The sequence below is a fragment of the Daktulosphaira vitifoliae genome, unplaced genomic scaffold (assembly GCF_025091365.1).
Source record: "Daktulosphaira vitifoliae isolate Bord-2020 unplaced genomic scaffold, ASM2509136v1 Scaffold_4, whole genome shotgun sequence".
Lineage (NCBI taxonomy): Eukaryota > Metazoa > Arthropoda > Insecta > Hemiptera > Phylloxeridae > Daktulosphaira > Daktulosphaira vitifoliae.
The window spans coordinates 10,360,533-10,384,298 of NW_026099575.1; the positions used below are offsets into that span (position 1 = coordinate 10,360,533).

The window sequence follows — 23,766 nt, forward strand, 5'->3', positions numbered from 1 at the left end:
AAAGTAATTAACAATTAAAAGTATTGGCTGGAGGTGAGGAGTTGGTTTTATTATTTTTAACATTACGTAATTTTAAGTCACACCCTTTCCGTCAAAATATAAAAATGTTAATATCTTTGGAAATACTGGTTATCATTCAGACATCATTAACCACTCATTAAATTGAATAATAGAAATAATATTGAGAATTTTGCTATTGATTACTTTTAGTTCCATAATTTTCTCAATTGTATGCTCATGAAGTAATTTTTATGTTCATCCCTTATATGTCTTACACGGGTATCAACTTACATTTTTCACATGATGATATACATATTTAATTAACTTATAAAATTAAAAATGTTCTTGTTAGAAAAAAATTTTTGGTCAATAACAACAAATGCCCAGTATTTCGTAAGTTATAAAAATTAAAGTATTGGATTAAGATGAGGCGCCGGTTTTATTATATATATCACTAGACATTTTTAGGCCGCACTCTTCACTACCTGGATATAAAATTTTTAATAACTTTGGAAATACTGGTCATCGATCCGTAATTTTATTAACTAGATTATATTAAATAAAGCTAGTGAATTACGTATATTACAATTTTAAAAATTAAAGTTGATGTTTCTCTAAATATATAAAAAAAATAACATGAAACATATTTATGTTTGATAAATTAATAAAAAAAATGTAACTAATAGAAATCAAAAGTTAAATTTTCAATATAGTATTTTTTTTTTTTTGAATAATTAATTGATAAAATAATTACTTTATATATTAAACAGAATAATGTTGGTATATTAAATAAATTTATAGAGATATCAAATTATTTAATCATATAATTTAGTGATTTAGTGAAATTATATGAAGAACATCACTGTAATAATAATTTTTGAAATACTAGTTCAATAGTTATTATTGCCATGCCATTTTATTAATTAGACCATTATTTAATAAATAATCAATTAAGTTAGCTAGTTAACTACGTATGTTGCCATTTAAAAATTGAAGTTGATATCCTAATAAAGGTCAAAAAACGGACATAAAATGTATTTTATAACCATTTAAAATTCGAGAATAAATAGTACTTAAATAGCCAAAAAACATTATTTTTTAAATTATTATTATAATGTAATAAATTTTTTTTCTTCTTTATTTAAATTTTTTTCTTAATACAGTAGGAAGAAAGTAAAAGAGGTCAGCAATAAACCAATTATCATATATAGTACTTTTTAGGCTCAATTAAAAAAAGGTATTTATGTACTTGACTTGAATTTTAATGTACTCGTAATTAAATTATAACTTTCCACAAAAAATGATTATTATTTTTTACTTTTTTAGAACTGAGTAATAATGAGAAATAAAAATTAGCCTTATTTTTTTAATAATAAAATTTTTTTTATATGTTTATGCTTTCAGTTTCAATGAAGAGTAAAGTACCAGTAAAATCAGTATGTGATGTACATTTATTAGAAATTCGGATTAAACCAGATTGGCTCTAAAACTCTGGAATCAGTCATTTCCGAGTAATGTACCCGACGATTTTAGTAATTAAAAAGGGATTCCATTCAAGCCAAGATTATTATAGAGCCGTGATATTAACATTGTTTATCATGACACAAACAGCTACCGTATGTAGAGTTATTTGACGTCTGAATATTTATTCAATAATAATTATTCGCTCATTTCAAAATTACTGTCTATTAAGCTCATAGTTTGGTTGTTAATACTTCAATTTGATATTATCTACGCTCAGAACAAAATGAATGACTCACGGCATAGCGTATAATGCAATGACATGCTTATAAGGCATCTTATAACGACACAAATCCTTTAAGTATTTATAAATGACTTTCTGTAACATAAATTGATATTTTCAAAGAGAATACTAAGAAATTTTCTCGACAGGATACACTTTCTCTTGAAACAATCTCCATTCAAATTATGATTGTCTTATAATAAAATTATAAAATACATAAAGAATTGATATTTTATATAATGTAACAATATAATGTTAACTAAGTATTACGTTATTCCATTTCTCGTGATAAGCAGTTCTATAAACAACGCTTAATCTTTTACCAAAATATAAAAGAAGTCAAATAACTAAGAACTGATAAAATTTTTGAAGTGTTCATCAGTATATATTTTAGTAAATTTATAATATTCTATTTAATAAGCAAAGCTTGTGCGAAGACAAGGCGAACAGCATCTGTCAAATTGAATAGAATTGTATGTAAGTCACGATTTTCCTTACTAGAATACCGAGAAGAATTCCACTTCTTAACTATCACATCAATAGACGTAGATAATAATTTAGTATTACGTACATAACTAATGAACCCCGTGCTATATATAGAACTCTTTAAGTGCACTAAATTTAATGAACTAGTCAAAAATTTTTCATTGTACTAAAGACAAAAGACAAATAATTTTTAAAAATAATTCGTAAAACATAAATTTTAATAAATATTTTGTCTCTTTGTAAAAAATTTCTACATAGAGAAATAAATTGTCTATAAGTAATACATTATGATTTACAAAACGGACATTTTTCATCAATCTAAAAAACAGTATCATTATTAAGAATTTTTTTTTTTATAAGTGTATCAACATTTAAGCAGAATATCCTCAAGAGATCTGATTTTTTGATTTCATATGCAAATTATTTGGTATTTTTGTTAAGACTTAAAATATATTGGCTCAATATACAACGTATATCATCTTAAAGCTGACAATATAACTAATGTTATAGCCAAACAAAAAATCATAATAAACATTCCATTTTAAATGACATTTTCAAATCAAGAATTATGAAACTCTATTTTGAAGTTGGTTGTCAGTGTAATTTATCATCAATGAATAATTAATGCTATAATGCACTGTATTACAAGCTTCAAGAAAAGATAGAAAACTGAAAATTCACATATATGCTTAGCCATTAATTACCTACACTAAAAATTTATACAGAATGTTTCAAATCTATCTGTCGAGGCTTATAACTTTTTATCCAATTATCATTTCAATTTTTTTTTTATAATTATTGATTTCTTAAACTATGTTCGAAGCATATGTTTTATTATTTATCACTAATATAAATATAATATTTTTTTATTTCTTATTATAATTAGTGATAAAAAATAAAAAATATGTTATAAACGTAGCATAGTTAATAAATATAAAAATTTCAACAAAATTGAAATTTCCTTTATTATATCAACATATTCTTTTAGTTTTTCGAAATTAACTAGAAAAGTATCAAAGACACATCTATATTTAAAATGTTGATTTTACAATTAACAGTATAGATATCTGATCGCAATATCAAGGAAAAATAATTAAAAATACCTTTAAGGACATCTCCAAGGGCCTTCGCATCATAGACGCGTGAGGACCGCAGGGCACCGAGTCTTGGACAGAGTTCCAACTAGCCAAAGCCTAGTTACTTATATTTTAATAATTAAAATATTAATTAGTTAATTATTAACTAATAAAACATTTTTTCATATTAAAATTCTATTTTAATATTGATTTATATTTTTTTATTGTTGATAACTATTTAATATTTGATAACTTTAAGAATTCGTTTTATCTATTTTAGATCTTTTGTTATTAAATATGTATTAATCAGAGTAGAGAAAGCATGTTTGTCATTTAATGAAATTAAATTATAAAGATAGTTTCTCTCAATACTACTGATTTTGTAGTATGCTTGTAAATAGAAAATTAAGATTAAATAAATAAACGAACGACCTCTAAATAAACGATAAAACCTCTAAATTATTACTATCTAGTGTAACATATAAAATTTCAAGCCCATCATCGTCACTTGAATAGTAAAATTATTTGCAAACATTGTTATACTATAATCCAGCTTTTGTTCTTTTGTGCAATACAACTGACATATAGTGTTTATATTATACCAGTACAAATGCGACACCTTTGACATCAGTCTTAACAATCTGAAAAGCATGGTTTGTTAGTACAATGCTAACGAGTGATCACACTCGTTCACACATTCTTTAGAAAATCCCTAAACTTTCAACGATCCAATCCGATTACTTAAGATTGTTTAGCCGCAAAAAATTGTTCTAATACATGCTTTTTAATGATTTATAGTAATATAAACGTTTTTTATCGAAAAAAGTTCTAGATAAATTTGCTTTGCTAATGATCAATAACTACAGAATCCTTAATTCTTGAAAAATTTATAAAAAATTAAGAAAATTAAAACTTTTTTCAATTTCTTAAAAGAATTTTATATTTCAATTATTTAGATTTACACGAGAGTGAGCAACATTACGTTTAAAAAACCAAACCAATAACAATCAAAAATGTATTGTTTTAATTATTTTATTTTAGATGTTCAAACTCAACATTATAACATGAACAACTAGATTCGTCACTATTATAATCGATGTTCTCTTTTAAGAGAAAATTGTTGTTCCTAGTTAATATAAGAAAGAAATAATACTGATATAAATTACATACTGTCAGATGGGTATTTCTGAGAAAATCTTTTTAAATTGTGCTTTTTAAAAGAGTGATGTTTTAATTATATCCAGAGCTAGTCACTGACGTGTACACTACGCTATCCATTAAAACAAAATTCATCACACACCTTATTAATGTACTGCAAGTAGTTCTCCGTGCACACATTTCTAGAATCTATTCATTCTCAACTTTACGAAGGTGAAATAGAAAATATACACTGTCAAATGGAGGGTGACATCCTTTTTGGTACTATTGTGTCCCTGAAGACAAGTCCAGCATTCTTACATCCTAACAACCATGACATTTTTGTTCAACATAACACAATAGCGTCCCAAAAGAGAAACAAAAAAGAAGCAAAGAAATAAACAGTATAATGATTCCAAATAAAAAAATGTTTTCGCAGAAAAAACTATGTCAGATCAACAACTGCCCTTTATTATTAAACCAGCGAACTAACAAATTGGATCTGCCATAGAAAATCATTATATTAGTAGTGAAACAAAAGTTCGAGTTGTTTTCCAATTACAGAGTATATTACAGATATAGTTTTTCTATAATATACTAGTCAAAATGAAAACGCATTCTTCCTTATTTTTCTATTATGATTTTTATACTAATCTCGTTAATTCGACAATGAGTAATCCAAGGAATGCTGTCTCTAAAAACCATTATTTAATCATGTTTAAACTTCATAACCTAATATTGTGTAAAAAAATTCTAGTATCTAATACCAGATACTAAAATCTACTAAATTTTTCAAGAAACTAGATGAAATTTAATTATTTACAGCTGTTTAACTACCAATAGATAAAAAGTACGATCAAGTAATAACTATACGAATTTTAAGAGTATCGGACATCAAAACAATTGGATATTAAAATTATTGTTTTAGAATATGTATCTTAGCAATCAAAGTTTCAAAGATTCTAATAAAATGCACCACAATAAGACGTACATAATTTTACAAAATACTAGAAAACATGTCTTGGGAAAGTACAGTTCTGGAGATATTTGATATATTAAATTAAGAATAACTATATTATTTATATCGTAGCATGGGTTATTTTAGATAACTCGTTTAAAAATAAAATTTAAAATAAATAGTAAATAAGTGTTTGAGAAAACCCAAAAATTGATATATTTTCGGAGATCTATTACTTAAAAAAAATATATTTTATCGAAAATTGTTAATATAGTGATGTAGATAATGTTATTAGCTTTAATTTAATGTATGTATAATCTCTCTATGACCAACCAGTCCTCTATAATCTGTGTTTTCTCGTGACTTTAAGATACGATAAGTAAATACTTAAATACTGTTTTAATAAATTTGGGGAAAATGTATCGTATCTTTTTTGTATATTTCTTATTTGATTGTTTCAAAAAGAATCTGATTTGAGAATAAAATGCATGTATTATTATTTAAACAGTTAAAATATTTAAAGTAACACAGATATGGTTACATTTATTTACTATAGTAATGATACACCGTCGTTATACTTCGTCATTTTAATATTGAAGTAATAATACTTATTATGAATTTTCTTCTTGGAATTTTAACGCAGGTGCTGACAATGTACAGCAATATTTAACTATTTACATTATTCATTATTAAGCTTTTGCTAGTAAATGTAAAGGATATAATAAAAGGTTTTATGTATATATTACGTTACGTGATGAATAACTGCCGTTTTATATAAATCACTTTATTTTAAAGTTTTTTCAGATACAGCAACGCAAGACACGAAGTTGTAATTAGATATTAACCCATTACGATACATAAATCACTATGTGATAAAAGATATTACAATGATACAGACTGTGTGGTTCCATCCGGATAACTTTAGGGTTTGAATTTCCTTTATAAAAGTCATCATTTGTATTACAAAGGCCATATATATATCTTGTTAAATTATTATTTATTCGTTAAAAGTGATAACAAATTATTTTTATTGAAGTTGACTACAGATTTAATTTTGATAACTTTTGTTAGTAAATGGATCTTGATTTACGACTAAGTCATTAATAATACATCACTAATAATAAATAACTATTAGTGATAAGTCTTTTAGTGATACAACTCGTATTTTTATTTTCATTTGAAAAATTTTACTTAAGAAACTCAAATAACTATCCTAAAGATATTGAAAAAGTTAAGAATTTATCACTAGGATTGAGCCCTAATTATTTGTAATCACCAACATTTTATTTCAACTAATATTTACCCAAAAATAAAACTAATGTAAAGTTTAATTGAAACTATTTTATATTTAATAAAATCCTCTTTTATTTCAATAAAAATTAATTTGAATCAAAATATTCTTAATGTTAACATGAGCTACAGGAAATTGTATAAACAATAACTCATAAACTTCACTGATTTTATCCACATTATTATGATTAAATCTAGTGAGAAGTTTAGATACGTGATTAACATGTAAAATTTACGTAAATTTTGTATATATTTGTGTTATATCATCTTAAAATTTTACTTTATTTGAATTAATATTAAAGATATGTATAATTGTTAATTTTATTTAGAATACTTAAATTAAATTTTTTTGTTTTTTTTAATTAGCTTTAAAATTGGTAATATCCTAAAAAAGCCGCTTATTTCTAATAATTAATATATTTTTATTTGTTGAACCATTATTTAATTGATGTCGCTTATCGGACGTACTTTGATAGCTCATCAGTTGAATTAGTAAATGGATATTATTATCTATTACACTTATACATTTGATTTGGTCCAGGCTATTTAATTCGAAAATACAAATAAGCAATAACCACTGTGTTTATATTGCATATTAAACAAAAAAATATTTTAAATATTTGCTTATATATTTAGATAATATGCTTACCTCATTCTAGCTACAAAAGACGGTGTGAAATAGATATCTGAATCAATTCCTAGGTCTTTATTAGCTAAAGTGGAATCCCAGTCACTCGTATACCGGACATATTTACACGATAGATTTGGAAAACCTGAAAAAAATTAACTATAAGTTTTATACCAACAAAAATGTTTCGAAAATACAATTTCTTTTCTTTGCTAAGGAATGTAACATATGCAAAGGTGGTCCATTTCGCTCGTTTACCGGTTCAGTATTTGAGTTTTTTTGTTATTTAATTCAATTTTTTGAGAAAAAATGAACTAATTGTCCTAATATTGGAGGGATTTCTAATTTTATAACCCCTAAAAAATTTTTGTTATAATATGTAAGTCTCGGTCATTTAACTTAATTATTTTAGCCCTCCAAAACATTTTATACATTTTATATCTCCAACTATAAATTCACTATGAATATTTTTGAGTAAATTTATTTTTTACAATATGAATAAAAAATATATACTTTTTTCTAAACAATGATGTATAAAAGAAGACATATTGAGAGTAAAAATAAAAAATTTAATTGATAAATCGCAACCAATGCAACTTCTCAGTACTCCATCGACGTTTTCCTTTTGGCAGACGGCACAATGGCCATTGTTGACCAACCCGACCTTGAATGTATTGTACTTCATATAATTTCGCTAAATTACTAAATTATATGATTAAATAATTTTATACCTCCATAAATTTATTAAAAATACCAACATTATTCAGTTTAATATACAGAGCAATTATTTTATCAATGACCATTTTATTATTAAAAAAAATACAACATTGAAAATTTAACTTTTGATTTCTATTAGTTACATTTTTTCATTAATTTATTAATCATAATTATGTTTCATGTTCTTTTTTTATATATTTAGAGAAAGGTCAACTTTAATTTTTAATGGCAATATTCGTAATTCGTTAGCTTTATTTATTTAATAACAATCTAATTAATAAAATTACTGATCGATGATCAGTATTTTCAAAGTTATTGAAAATTTTATATCCAGGTAGTGAAGAAGAGTGCGGCCTAAACATTTTCTGTAAATGGAGAAAATCCTCAAAGAATTACAATGTTTAAAATAAGTAAATGTCGACATTTTTAAAACTGTTTGATAGACCAGAATTGTTTTCTAATTAGATCATTTTTTATTTTACAAGCTAATTAAATATGTATATTATCATGTGAAAAATTTAAGTTGTTACCCATGTAAGACATAAGAGATGAACATAAAAATTACTTCATGAGCAATCATCAATTGAGAAAATCATGGAACTGAAAGTAATTAATAGCAAAATCTTAATATTATTTCTATTACATGAGTAGTTAATGATAAAAGAATCTTCAGGTATTAAAAAATAAATAAACTTTTTTTCAATTTCAACATATAATTTAACTATTAAATAATTAACTATTAAATTCTATCCTATAATAATTAGTATACTTTTATTAATTTTCAATTTAATTTCAAAATTGTTAATAATATTGTTTGAACAGTAAACTCTTAACAATCATTTAGAATTATAAATTACATTTTTATAACCAAAATAATATTTAATAACTTAAAATGTTAACCAATTTTACTGTTACTTAAAGAATCACAAGTTTTTATCGAAAATGTATGATGGAAAATAAGATAAATATATTTTTAGCTTGTTTGCTGAATTCCCAGTGGCCATATTTTTTGATCCTTCCACCCTAAAGTTTTATGTAATATTTTTGCTATTTGATGACTTCTAGTTTTGGGAAAAACCTCCTTAATGTTAACAATTTATTATCAAGTTGATTTTGTATTATGTTTTGACACATGAATTTTGCAAAATATTATTTATATGTATACAAAATAATCTTTAAAAAAGTAATATTTAACTAGAAATGGACATCAAGTATTATTGAAAAAGTCAAACAAATACATGTTAACAATTATTCATTTTATTTCTAATAATTATTTTAAATTTTGATCTCTTTATTATAGTGATTCCGGGACATTTAGAATTAGACAATAAGTCCTTAGTAAAAATAAAACAAATTGTTTTGAAAAATGACACTTGTTTTTCTCTCTGAGGACTGTTATAAAATAACTGTCTGTAGAAGTACTACTTCTCAGTAATGTTTTTAAAAAGATTACAATACTTTTTTAAGACCCCGCTGAGTATTACAAATAACAAACTACTGTGATTTTTCGCAATAAGCAAAAACATTCAAGGCGTATACGCTGCGAAAGAATTTCAAAACATTAAATGAATGAAACCGTTTATTTTATTTTTTAACAGACTTCAAAAAAGATTACTTTAAGTCCACAGATTTTTAAAAAAAAATGTACATAGGATTTCATACATTTTTTTTATTAGCGCAATGTGTTAACGAACTTTAATTGAGGACATAATTTTCCACGCAATAAAGTGATATCTTTCATTAATTACACATTCGTGGACTTCGGTGGTTTAATACAAATCCTGAACACGAAAATGATTTTAAACCGACCAATATAAACAATTGGGAATATTACCAAACAACCAAAGAGGATTAGTGAACAATGTTTGAGATCAAGTTTGTTTATTTTCAATTGACCAGCCAATACTTAAACATTATATCGACCCATATTTTCAAACAAAAATTGGAATGTTTGTTAAACAAAAAAAAATTATTATATATTATTAGAAGTAAATTATCCGAGTAATTTTTTTTTAATTATTAACAATATAAATATAATTGTATTCAATGATACAAAACATTTAATATTTATGAATCGTTTACTAAAACGATTAAGGATTTCATGAAATATTCATAACCAGGTACCCCCATAAAGTTTTACAGTTTGGTACCAATCAAATAATAGATCCAAAAGATTATAGATATTTTCCTTTCTTTCCTTGTGTTGTTAACTTGACATAACATAACAAATTCGCCTTAAATAAATAAAATGATAATGATCATTAGCAGCACTCCAAAATGTATTTATTGATACAAATTAAAGTTTAAAAAGGCTTTCCTCGGTCTTGTACATTTTATAATCATCTTAAAAATGCTTGTTTAATATTTGTATAATAAGCCTTAAAATACTCGCAACTAAGTTCAAAATTACTTTTAATATAATGAAATCTATTTTAAATAAAGATATATGAAAAAACTATGTGCAATACAAGAATTTAATTCCTATAACAATTAAATTGTTTATAAATAATGACTAATCGTTATATTTTCGAACTCATATTTTTGAAAGACAGAAGACTCGTATAGGTTGAAGTCATTCCTTATGATTAATAAAACATTATCAATGAACAACTTCTTATTTCAGTCTTGAAAAATTTTTAGAGATACTATTTATTTAAAAAAAAAACTTGACCACAATAGGTGCAATATAAAATAAAACATCAATTTATCTTACAAAAAATTATTATTTTGTCCATAACGCGAATTCTAGTATATTGTTTTATTATTCAACTTATTTTTTATAAAAACATAATTTCTTTAAAATTTTTCTGTAACAATTATTCTGACTACAAAACTTGTAACTTTTTTGTGTGAGATGTAGAATATTTCTTATTTTATTTTAATTTCTATTAATAAAGTCTGTGTTATTATTTTTTAGCTCTTTCTATAATTTTAACTTATTTAAATTTTTTTTTTCAAAAATTACCTCCAATATTTGGTAGTTTTGTAGAGTCAAATAATATGCGTTTTGTTGTAAGAACAATACCACACATTTTTTCAAACTGTTGTAGACCACGTATCAGTTCTTTATCCTTGTTGATTTCTCATACTGTTTGTCCAATATATTATTTATATTATGAACACGATTTTTGTACTATGTTCAAACACAATATTATTTTGGTCTTATTTGTTATTCTAGAAATGCGATCAGAGATCCCTTGTATATACGAATACACAAATAATACTTGAGCCGTCCAGTTGTAAAAGGACGTATAGCCAAAAATGATTTTTTTGTAATTTTGCTTATTTATTTGGTCTTAAAGTAATCAATTAAAAAAATCAAAATTACAAAAAATAATTTTTTTTAGTGCACATCCATTTTTTACTAATCGGCTTATTTTTAATATTTTGTTTCCTTCAATAACCATGGAAAGTTCATTATGTATTGTTATATTTAATATTATAATAAAAATGATTACATTTAAAGAAGTTTGGATTTATACTAAAAAATCATAAATTAAAGTACACATTTTTTATAAATATATCGTGCAAAATTTTAAAATATAATTTCATTATGTAAATTTTTTAAAAAGAAAATAATCCTGTTTATTTAAATCATGAAACCATATTATATTAAAAAGTATTATATTATGTAATTTAATTTATTATTATTAATATCGTCAATTAATTACTTTTTTTAATTAATCAAAATAATTTTAATACCATACAATATATTTTACGACTACAAGAATAATTTTATTCAATTAATATTAGTGATTTTACAATAATAAAATATTGTCCATATCCTATTATTAACATAGAAAACAGCAATTAAAAACCCAGTGCAAAGGAGACGCGGTATAGCTTAGACAAGTATTGATGATATCTGACATTGATTAAGCTTACTATAATAAAAACACTCAGATAAAAATCTGTAGATAGTTTTTAATTTTGAAAAGGAATTGCTGGATTATTCCAAAAACAACATCAACTCCTATTAACTTTTAAATTTCTTAATAATTTATATATTTGTAATCTTACAATTACAGACATAAAAAACGCACATAATGGTAAAACCAATATCTTCTCAGCTTAGCATCAGAGCTAAAATTTAGTTATTTAAGTTTTACGATTGGAGTGATAAAGCATTTTACTATAGCCAGAAGATAATAATATAACAATAAAATCTATATAACCTCAATGTTTATTTATAATATTAGTGTTTGAATAAATTATTTGAAATTTTTTCTAAAAAATTATTTGGAATTTTATATATTTTTTTATTAACTAATCCACATATAATCATATCTTGTGTAAAAAAATCTGAAGTACTACATAGCATGTTTACATATTTAAACATATTTACATTTGTTTAACACTAAAAAGATACCTTTCAAACATACTTGCGGTTTTTATAAAAACCAATTCAAATTAACGTAAAAGAAAACATCTAATAAAAAAATATTTTAATTATAACTTTCCCAAAAACATCAATTTTAATAAAATATAATTTTTAATTACAAAATAAATTATTAAAATGTTTTAAAGTATATTTACAAAGCCTATTTACTAAAATAAGGTAATTTTTTCTTTTAATATTAAACTTTTATAACTCCTTTAATTACTAGTCACTAAAAAAAATCTCTACGTACAATAGTTACTTTTTTACTTAATTTTACATATTTATTTTTATATTATATTTTACATATTAATTTTTATATTATTTTTTACATAAATTTAACTTCAATGTTTGTGTGATCATACTGTTTTAAAGGGCGTATATTAACTCTTGACGTTTGTTATATTGTACCGAGATTTAGGTATGAGGGATTAAACTTGAATAGTAGATTATACAAAACACTTATGACATTGGCTAAGCTCTTTGTGATATAAATTTTGAGAATATACTCATGTAATCCCGACTTGAATGTTAAACCTTAAGCTATATTAAGCCGACAAAAGTTTTGTTTATCACGCCAAAGAGTAACTTCAAGATTTTCAAATGAATTATGAGTTACACCTACTCAATATTAAGTGCAATCATATCAGTTAAAACTCAAAAATTACACAGATCAAAACTTGAATTTCAATTTACAACTAAAATAATTCTCAAGACAAAGAAACCAAATTTTATATAAAAATTATTTTATCTTTGATATATCTGATCTTAGTAAAAATTTTATTAGAAATATAAATATAGTTCTAATAAAATATTTTTCTCGTTTTTAATAGGTAAATTTGTATAAAATCATTCTAAAAGTAACATTCTTGGTATACTGTTTAACAAATAATATATTATATAATAATATTTTATTATTATTTTATTTTATCTTATAGGTTAATATTTTTTATTAGGTACAAACTATCATACTCTTGACTACAGTTTTAAAACAAAAGTGCATATTTATTTTTGAACTTGGATGTACCATTTTATTAAATTTATGTTTTCTCGAATTTCATTGAAATTCAATCATAGTGCCCCAATATATAGGAAATTATTTATGTGCTAACAATTCTGTGAATAGTATTATAATTTAAAAACGATTATAAAAAGGTATTCAAGCTCAAAATTGAAAATCTAAAATTGAAAAAATAGGCGAACAATTCTTATTATCATATTTTTTTTGAAATGATGATTGATGAAAAGGAGAAATATAGTTCAGGAAAACGAATAAGACTGCGTTCTGTTCAATGTGTATGTATGTGACAGATTTGTCTCCGTTCGTTTTGACAGCGACTGATATGACTGAAAAGATTAGCTGGTCTAGTTTTCATTTAAGTCTGTTTAATGACACACGGTAAAGAAAAAGTGGTCTCCTGGTTGTGCACTGGATTTCCTTAGGTGCTAACCCAAACATTATGGTTTTCATTAAAACCTCGGTACTGAACTAAAAGCATCCGGAATGCTATGGATTAAAACTTCACACAAACAAGTTCTGACGTTAGAAAAATTACTTGCCTCAAAATGAGCAAAAATATTAAATTCATCAATGCCTGTAGACAAATAAAATTACTATTGTGTATATAATGAAATTGAGGCACATCTGGTATAGAAATAACCGACAAAATTATTTTTGCACTTTTAACACGTTAACAATTTTCATAATAATAATATAATTTTTAGAAATGGGCAAACATAGAAGATTCAAAAAAGTATTTATTTATAAATAATGATTTAACGTGAAAATGAAAAAAAAAACAGATCGATATAAGCATTACATAGAAAGTATGATGATGGGTAACATTTTTACTCGCTTATAGTTTTCACATTATATCTCTTTTCCTTTTTTACTTATTTAAATTAACTCAGTATATTACATTATTTTAAACAGAAGTATGAATGTTAAAAACTATGCATATAGAAGGTGCAACAGGGGCCACTCCTAAAAAATGATGTGATAAACAAAAAAATGTTTCCATATAGTCCAGTAAAATTATTTTTTTAACAAGTCCTTCCATTCATCAAAAAATTCTGACTATGTCATTAACCTGAGTGATTTTGAATGTAATCTTCAAAACATCTAATCTGCCATAAAAATTTTATGTGTGATTATTACTATTATATTTTTATTAAAAGACCATTACAGAAATATTACAGTTCCCAATTAACAATTTTAGATTTAAACAGATATAATTTGCCAAAATGTGATAACTAGACCTTTATAAAATTTTTATTACAAATTTTTATTCGTTTATCTACACATCAAACGATATAAAATAACATCAACTTATTTTGAATAATTTAGTTACATATTTCCAATCTGCTTAATAAAGTCTAATGTTTATTAAATATTAATTTTTAACATAAATTGTTTTAAATAAAAATATAACATTTTATACCTAAAACACATAGTATTTGTATAAAAGTTAAAAATTTTGATTCTAATCAATAAGAATCCAACTACAAAACTAGAAAAACTCCTGGCCTAGTTCAAAATGAAATAATTTGTTTTATTAATCAATTTAATAACTTAATAGGTAAATTTTCTAAAAAAATTCTCTCCATTGTTTTACTTGAATATTAATTATAAAAATAAATAACATTTTATAAAACACATTATTATTAATGCCCTACTATTTAATGACATAAGTGGAAAAGTAATTTTAAATTAATCATTCTACATATTTTATTTTAATTAGGATTTGTTATGCATAGTCATAATTGCATTCGAAAAACACACTCAAAATTCTCATTTACTATGATATATGTCGCAAGTCTCGAATAAAACACCTTCAATTATATTGATTTTCACCTGTATAATTTAATGATATATTAAAAATTAAAAATACATTATAAAGACACAAAAAAAAAACCCCAGCACAGTGGGGACGTGGCATATTTTGGGTCAAGTATAATGATATCTGACAGTGATTAAAATCACTATCATAAAAAACACTATCATGAAAAGTTAATGTGTTATTTTTAAAACTTGTTATTACATTTTATCGTATTCCTTATGGAGTATCAGTATAATTAAAACTTTTATAATTTACTACTTTTAAAGTCACAACTTTAGTCTCTAAGAAGTATATTTTTTTTATTTGCTAAAACGTTTCAATTTTAGTCAAACGGAGAAAAATTTTTTAAATTACCTACAATAGAATATCCATCATAAAAATGTTAAATTATTAAATGGATGACCCTCTTTTAATATCTTTATAATTCATTTGTGTTTTTAAAATCAATAAAACGATTAATAGCAGTACCATTTTATATAGTTTATGCTTATAAAAATATTCACCTTCTGATGTATATTTACAGACGTTTTATTTAGTTTATTTCTCCCAAGAGATTTAAGTGATGTTTGAACTATCTGAAGGGTTAAATAGCTCGCCAAAAAAACCATCTATAAAAAAACATTTTTTATACAGCTTCATTATACAGGATGTTTAAAAAGTAAGGGTAGTAGTTGTTCATATTGTTCATAAAAACTTCCCTGTTACCTTAATTATTAAATACTCCGTAGTTAAAAAGTCAAACAATTTTTTATATTCACTATTTTTATCAATAAAAAATTTCTCTGAAACAGCATATAATCAAATATAGTAAAGTATAATTGTATTAGTTTATATAATTTTTTATTTAAATAAAAAAGATTATGTTATTAAAAATATGAACGAATATAAATCAAATCCTAAAATCATTTGTGATATCATTAGTTGTAAGTTTTAATACTACAAAATTGTAAAAATAATAAAATGAGATTGATTGATACACTGAAAACAATCCTCAGGTAAAATCAACAAATAAATTATCAAAATACGTCCAATAATCTTTTTGTTAGATTAATTGTAGTTTTTTATTAATTTAATCATTATTTTTGTTAAAAGAATAAAAGATTAATCAAATTAACAAATATTTTGTTAAATAAAGAAAAATAATGGTTCCACTATTTAAAAAAATACTATTTATTTGATGTATATTAGTTAATGCAAATAATGTAGTTGAAACCTTAAGTTACACTGAAAGTGGTGTAAAGCAGTCTATTTATTGTAAAAAACAAGAAAACAACAATAGAGGTACAACTAAACATATAAAACTAGTTAATATCACAAATTTGAATAAAAATATTTGAGTACGCATGTTTCTACGTTAAAACAGTTCTTGTACTAATGGTTTTGATAAAACTTTTATAAAATCCATATTAGTAGAACATTTTTTTTTTATATGATTAATAAATGTTTCATTGATATTTTTAAACTTTTAAAAATTATAGCAAAATGAAAAAAATTGTCAAATTCTAAATGTAAATTTTAGCAATATTTTATTTTATCGAGAAATACTCATAATAAATCTATCAGAATGTTTTTCTTTTTTTGATTCTATAGTGTATTAAAAAGCTTTCATTTTTTTTGGTCTTGAATAGTAAAGATGATCTATTGCAATGCAAAACTCTTCAAAATCGAGCATTTTGACCAAAAATTGTATGATTATTGGACAAATTTGCTAAGAACTCCTAGATATTAAATTTTAAGACAGTTAAACATTGTCTAGAATTGTACTAGCTTTAATTTTATATAGCTTTGAAGAACACAGGTTATTTGCAACAAAAATGATTATCCCGAAATTAACACGTTACCGAGGGTAGTAGTCTTCTTTCAGATATCAGGAAGTCATAGATGGTTCTTGGTTAAGCCAACGATTGAAGAGAAGGGTATCATAGCCATCTTACACCAAAGACCATCAACCACGAATGAAAAAATCACAAGAAAACTCTCGTTGGCATCCGAAACATAACATTTCTATCCATTAAGCTACTAGGCAGACCTCAACACAGGTTATTTGAAACATTATCAAAAATTAAAAAGAAAAAAATGTTGTGAGTTTAATTTAGTAAATTTTAAAATTTGATAACTAGTAGAATGTTACAAAACTTTTTTAATTGTCATTAATTTTTTTTAGTTTTATTTTTATTTCTTCTGAGAGGGACTATGCTGTCAAGCAATTACCATTAAAAACACACAAGGGAATGATGAGAGTATGAAAAAAAGTAACCGTTTGGCAACGACAATTCAGACAATCAATTACATTTTTGTAGTTAACTGATTCTTACAACTACAATTAAAAAATGATACACTTTTAACACCGAGTGCAGTATTCATAAAAGAAAAATAAAAATAAGTAAAATAAAAAATTATAAAAATAAAAAATAACTAGATTAAAATTAATATCACCTTTAAGTTTGATTTGATTGATGTTTAAAATTATAAAAATGTTGTAATAATTTTAGCTTAGATACATTGCTTGTAAAATATTGTTTTTTTTAATCCAAACAATCACTCTTAACTTATGAATTTAATGAAAAATTATATCAATTTTAAAAAGCTAACATACAAAAAAATAACGATGATGTGTACACAAAATGAAATTTCAATATTACATTTTTAACGAAAAAATCTTTAAAAATTACAAATACAAATAAATTCTTTTTTGAATTCGTTTATAATACTAAAACTCGGAAACATTACTAGAATTATTTCATTTTATTGCTGTCACTCACGTTAAAGGACTTCATGTTGTCATTCGCCGGTTTGTAAAACCACTGGAAAATGATTTAAAAAAAACAGAACAACGATATCAACTCCGACGTTTTACGACGTAGAATATTTGTTTTCGAAAAAGTCACTTAAGGTTTCACCGGGAGATCCAAGACAATATAACAAACTTAGAAAGAGTTTGACAACGTTTCAACAGCCGACGTATATTTGCGTAGGTACAGTGGTATTACTTATAAAGAGTAAGAATACGACAAAATTGCATTTCATCGGCCAGTGCGTCGTGTCTCCGTTAGATAATTTCCCTTCTTCGTCATCCACTCACTCTTTCTCTTACCAAAATTACGCCATCCATTAGGACGTATATAAGGTATAGTTACTTTATATTATAACTTTTTAACGGAAAAAGCACTCTGACAAAATGGTTATTCTGCCCGTCTCGGCTCATTACTTTATAAACCTCATACGCCACTTTTATGAAATAAGGAAAGGTTGTTCGAAGACATTGTGGACTGTTAGAGTTCTCTACATTCGAATATTGCTAAGTAAAATTTACTAAACACTATACTTAATGGAAAAAAATTATCAGAATACCTACTTATTAAATTTATCTTTAAGCTAAAAATAATTTATTATTTTTAAATTACAAGGGAGAAGACTTAATTTTTTTCATATTTAATAAAAAATGTACAGTTTGGTATTCATAATAATAACATTTTCGTCATATCTGAACTAATTTCACAATTTAATTTTTTATTTCTGAGTATAAAATATTTTTTCTCTATGCAAAATCAATTTACATTTTTGTACATAGTTCTGGATTAATACAATTTTTGTTAAAAGTTTTCATATGATTTTTTTGTAAAAAATTAATAAAAAAACACACATAATTTAAATTCTAGTTTTAATTTAATTTTCTTCCATAACATATAAGTCATGTATGTGCTTAACCAACTAATATTAACTTTCAAAGCATTGAGATTATATTACAACTAAAAGTTTAATTAGTAAACATTACAGCATTTCTTTATACTTGAAAAAACAAAAGACATGAGTAAATAATTTTGCAGTAATTTTTGGTATGTAAATTTAATTTAGCACAAAAAGTTAATGCACTGTCCAAAATTCTTTACATAATCGTTTTTTCCCAAAAACCGCAATAAATCCTAAACGTCAACCTAGTCCCTTATTATCTATGTATTCTTATATTTTCGACACTCTCACGACTTCTATTGTGTAATAGACATGAACACTATAAAAGATTTTATTAAAAAGTACTTATACTAAGGTTTTATCAAGCTCTATAATATAATTTGAAATTAATGTTAAACATAAAAATAATAACATTTTAATTATAAATTTTCTAAGGATGTATATTTTTAACGTAGTATAACTAATGAAAATGTTCACAAATGTATTATAAATAAATATGGTATTTGTATAAATATTATAATGATAATATTAAAATTAGTAAATTACTCAGAAAAAAATAATAACGCATAGAATTAAATCTTAATGAAAAAGAAATATTAGAAATTCATGAAAAATAATTATTTATTTTCAACATAATGTTTTTTGCTATGTAATAAGTTTTGTTATCAAATTTTTAATAATCTCCACAATTTTTCAAAAAAAATTTTTATTTTTATTTCAATTAGTATTCTAAAAAGTCTAAATAGTATTCTAAGACTAAAAAATAAATCTTTCTCTCAATTTCAAGGATCTACCTAATAATCTAAATAAGAAGTTGTAAAATATTACATAAGAGCATTTATAAAGTCACCTTAAACATTTTTTTGTTATCAACTAAATCGATTTTACTAAAAACCCATTTACTAGATACTTAAAAAAAGTCGTATATAAAAAATACTTTTTAAATTGAGTGACGAAAAGCAATTGCTTTATTCTTAGTTGTAAGCGGAAGACGACTTTTTGTCATTATTGCCTTCACTTAAGTATAACATAAAAATCTTTTTTGTGAACAAGAATCGAATAAATCTATACCTAATAATTTAAAAATTCAACTTATAAAAACTAAATATAGGTGATTAGATGGTAAAATATCTTATAATATATAAATATATATATATAATATTATTCAATAATAAAATCAAAATTCATGGATTTTTAGTTTACATAAAATTAAAGTATTCATTAATGTCATTAGTTTTTCCTATTTAAAGTTCCGGTAATAAATAATGATTCTTTTATACATTTTAAGTAACTTATAATACGGTCGCTAATAACACCTTACTACTTTAATTATGTATAATAAAGAAATTCAAACTAAATAATATATAATGTAATGTTTTTGGATAAATTGAAATTACACTGAGCACTATTCTAGAAAACAATAAAAAAGAATAAAGCAACATATGATAAGTGATCGTCTGAAATACTCTAAGAGCAAAATCTTGTTTTCTCACCATTTTTTTCTATTTTATTAGAACATATTATCTTTTTTTTACAACTTGCTAGCTTTTATTTTGTCTGTTATATATACTTGTAAATATATTTGATAATATTATTTTATTTTTGCTACTCTATTGTTATAATTCCCATAAATTTACTTATTATTATTATATTATTTTAATAATTTTAACTTAAGATCGGTATAACAAAATTCAAACACTATTTAAACTTTTCAGGATCAAATATTCAAAAGTTTTTTATCAACAATGATAAATGAAATCCTCTAGAAATATTAATTTTAAAATTTAAGATTTATTACTAAAATTGTTTTTTGCTAACATTTAATTATTAATATACTATATTAACTAAAATTATATTAAATTAAATTTTATTACTAAAAATCCCCTACTAATTTCGAAACCCAATATATGTATAATATAATTAATTAACGTTCAAATAACTCTAACAAATTCTAACACCTGTAAATCACAAAGAAAAAAGATATTTTATTTTTCTCAATATTAGTCTATAAACTTTCTTTTAATTTGCGGAAATAATGTTCTTCAATAAATAGTAAAAAAATATTTTTATTTTACGGGTATACTTTATTACTTTTATGATAAAAGTATAATTACATATAGATATAATTAATTGATTATATATATATATATATATGAAACAATTATAATAAAACATATGTGGGTTTTCAGTTTAATCACGCTATTTTAAATGAAATAAGCTTTAAAATTTTTATGGTAAGATTTTGGGAGTGTTCAAATTAAACAGTGTAATGTGTGTTAAAGATATTGCCAACATTAGTTACTAACCGCTTAAAACTTAAATGACACCATCTAACAAGATGAAAGTCTCTTCCAGAATCATGCAATGTAATCCATAGCAATCGTTAGTTGAATCTTAAATTCAACTTATGCCGTTTGAGTTATATATTTGTTTTATGTCACGCATTACATTTACCCTACAAATAATAAATTAAAACTATCTTTTTAGAAAATAAAACCTGTATTAATTTTTTTATTAATAAATGTAAATTATTTTTGTCATTGCAATTAACTTTCAATATATTAAAAAAAATTAACCGATATAATTATATAGGAAATTAAAAAAATATATATTTTATAAAAAAAAAATGTTATTATTAAAAACATAAACATTTTTTCAAAATTACGTAAAACTCTTATAAAGTGTCAATAAAACAGGCTATAATCATTAAATAATTTTAAAACGTATAGTCATATAATAAAATTCAAATTAGATCTTTAGAAATGTATTTAACAGTCAACTTAATTATAAATAATACAAGCATAAATAAATTATTTTTTAATTGTTCAAAAACATGAAAATAGTGAATATCATAATTAAACTTGAACAGTAATAATTCAAAATTAGGGTAGTGGTACTGTACGATTAAATGGTATTAAATTAATTATGATTAACTTGCTTTGAGCTTATTAAATAATTTTGTACATACCTATTACTTTAATTCCAACAACCATAAATAATTGTTTTATTACAGACATATCCCTAAAAATCCTAAGTTTATCGTGAAGTTCAATTTTAGTTTATTTTAGATTAAAAAAACATGGTGAAAACCAAAACTTATTAATGAAAAATTTCAAAAATATTTTGTCAAAATTTTACTAAGGTCTTACTTTAAACCTTTTCGGGTTTAAAAAAATGTATNTTCAAAAATATTTTGTCAAAATTTTACTAAGGTCTTACTTTAAACCTTTTCGGGTTTAAAAAAATGTATTAAATTGATGTTTTTCAAATACTTTAAGACATTTTTACATTAGTGAACCTATTAAAAATATATTTTATTATTAAACAACACATGTTATCCATTTTGACAACTACATTATTTACTAAGTTATTAATACCATATAAATTATAATATAAAATTATCAATTAAAAATTTATGTCATACACTGATCAAATTTATACTAATTTTTAATTAAAGATTAAATATAATAAGGCAGTAAATAAACATTTACTATTAGTGTAAATATAAAATGTATATACTTTAGCTCTCAGTACCACATTACAATTTATTTTTATTTAATTATATTTTTAATCAAGAGGCATTTAAATTATATTTGACTAAATATTTTATAACATACAACATTTCTTTCAGAGTTTTAGTTTTTGATCAATCACTTCTAACTTTTCCCTAATAAAACCACTGATATAACGAAAAGTAAAACACAAAAACTGACTACTTCAGTTTATACTCCAAATTTTCAGCTTATTTTTGCTATTTTTTTTTTATACCCAATTTAAAATGTTTTATAATACAGAAGAGACACTCAATAAATTATAATTGTACTAATTTTGATGAATGATGACCTTATGTTATTATTAACACCAAATTACCATCCTGCATTTATTCAAAATCAAACTCTGGCAGATTAACTTCAAATAATAGTTCTACTTGTAGAAATTACATCTTAAAATAGTATATGAAAAAGGGTCCAGTGCAAAAACCTGGTACGTCTACTTTTAGAAATTTTATAAAAGAAGCAATTTACTCAAATATTTTTATAAAATGAAAAAATAAAATTCTTATTCTTAGTTAAATATCTTCGTAAATAATCTAAATAAAAATCCATTTTTACATTGAACTATGCAGAAAAGTAATGTTAATACAAAACTAACAAAATATGGTTTTCTACTCAATTATAAACATATTATAAACAAATAAGTTTTAATTAGATTCAAAACTTAATTAGATGACAGCTCCAAAATATTTTTCTTCTATTAGTATTAGTTAATCAGTTAATTTATAGGTTATTTTTGATTTAAAATATTTCGATTATTTACAAAAGCTCTCATTGATTATAAAATTTACCATCAAATAGACTTCTAACATTTGTAAATTCATTCTGATCACGTATCCATACCCTTACCTAGCATATAAAAGCATTCTTGTTTTTATCTCAAATACAAGCAACTTATTAAATTGTCAACGAAACAATAAATATACCGGCGAATATTAATATTAAAAATCTTTCTTAAAATAAAATCATGTATATTCTATAATAATATTCATATATTTATTATAAACTTTAGAGTATTATAGAATTATAGCTAATTAATATTATTGATTTTATATCTAATATATACTTGATGGTCATCCAGACATAAATTTTTACTTAAAGAATGTAAACAAAATAATAAAAAATCATGATATACTGTCCTTCTATAACCTTATATTTTATTAAGTATTTGTGCATTATTTAGGTGTAAGTTAGTAAAATATTTTGGATGAACAAAAAAAATTGTTTTATATATTTTTTTTTTTTTTTTTTTTTTAGCTTTCAATACA

The 23,766-nt window shown here is 23.2% G+C and overlaps 1 protein-coding gene across 11 annotated transcripts in view; it reads right to left on the reverse strand.

Moving 5' to 3' along the window:
- Positions 1–23,766, reverse strand: part of LOC126905573 (uncharacterized) — a 76,265-nt gene that overhangs the window by 19,061 nt on the left and 33,438 nt on the right. For all 11 annotated transcript variants that reach the window (XR_007704039.1, XM_050685410.1, XM_050685403.1 and 8 more), the window contains one exon: positions 7,341–7,464. Coding sequence is in view for 10 of the 11 variants with exons in the window: in XM_050685410.1 (XP_050541367.1) it covers positions 7,341–7,464 (124 nt within the window). In the remaining variant the exon portion in view is untranslated. The remainder of the gene's footprint in view (positions 1–7,340; positions 7,465–23,766) is intronic.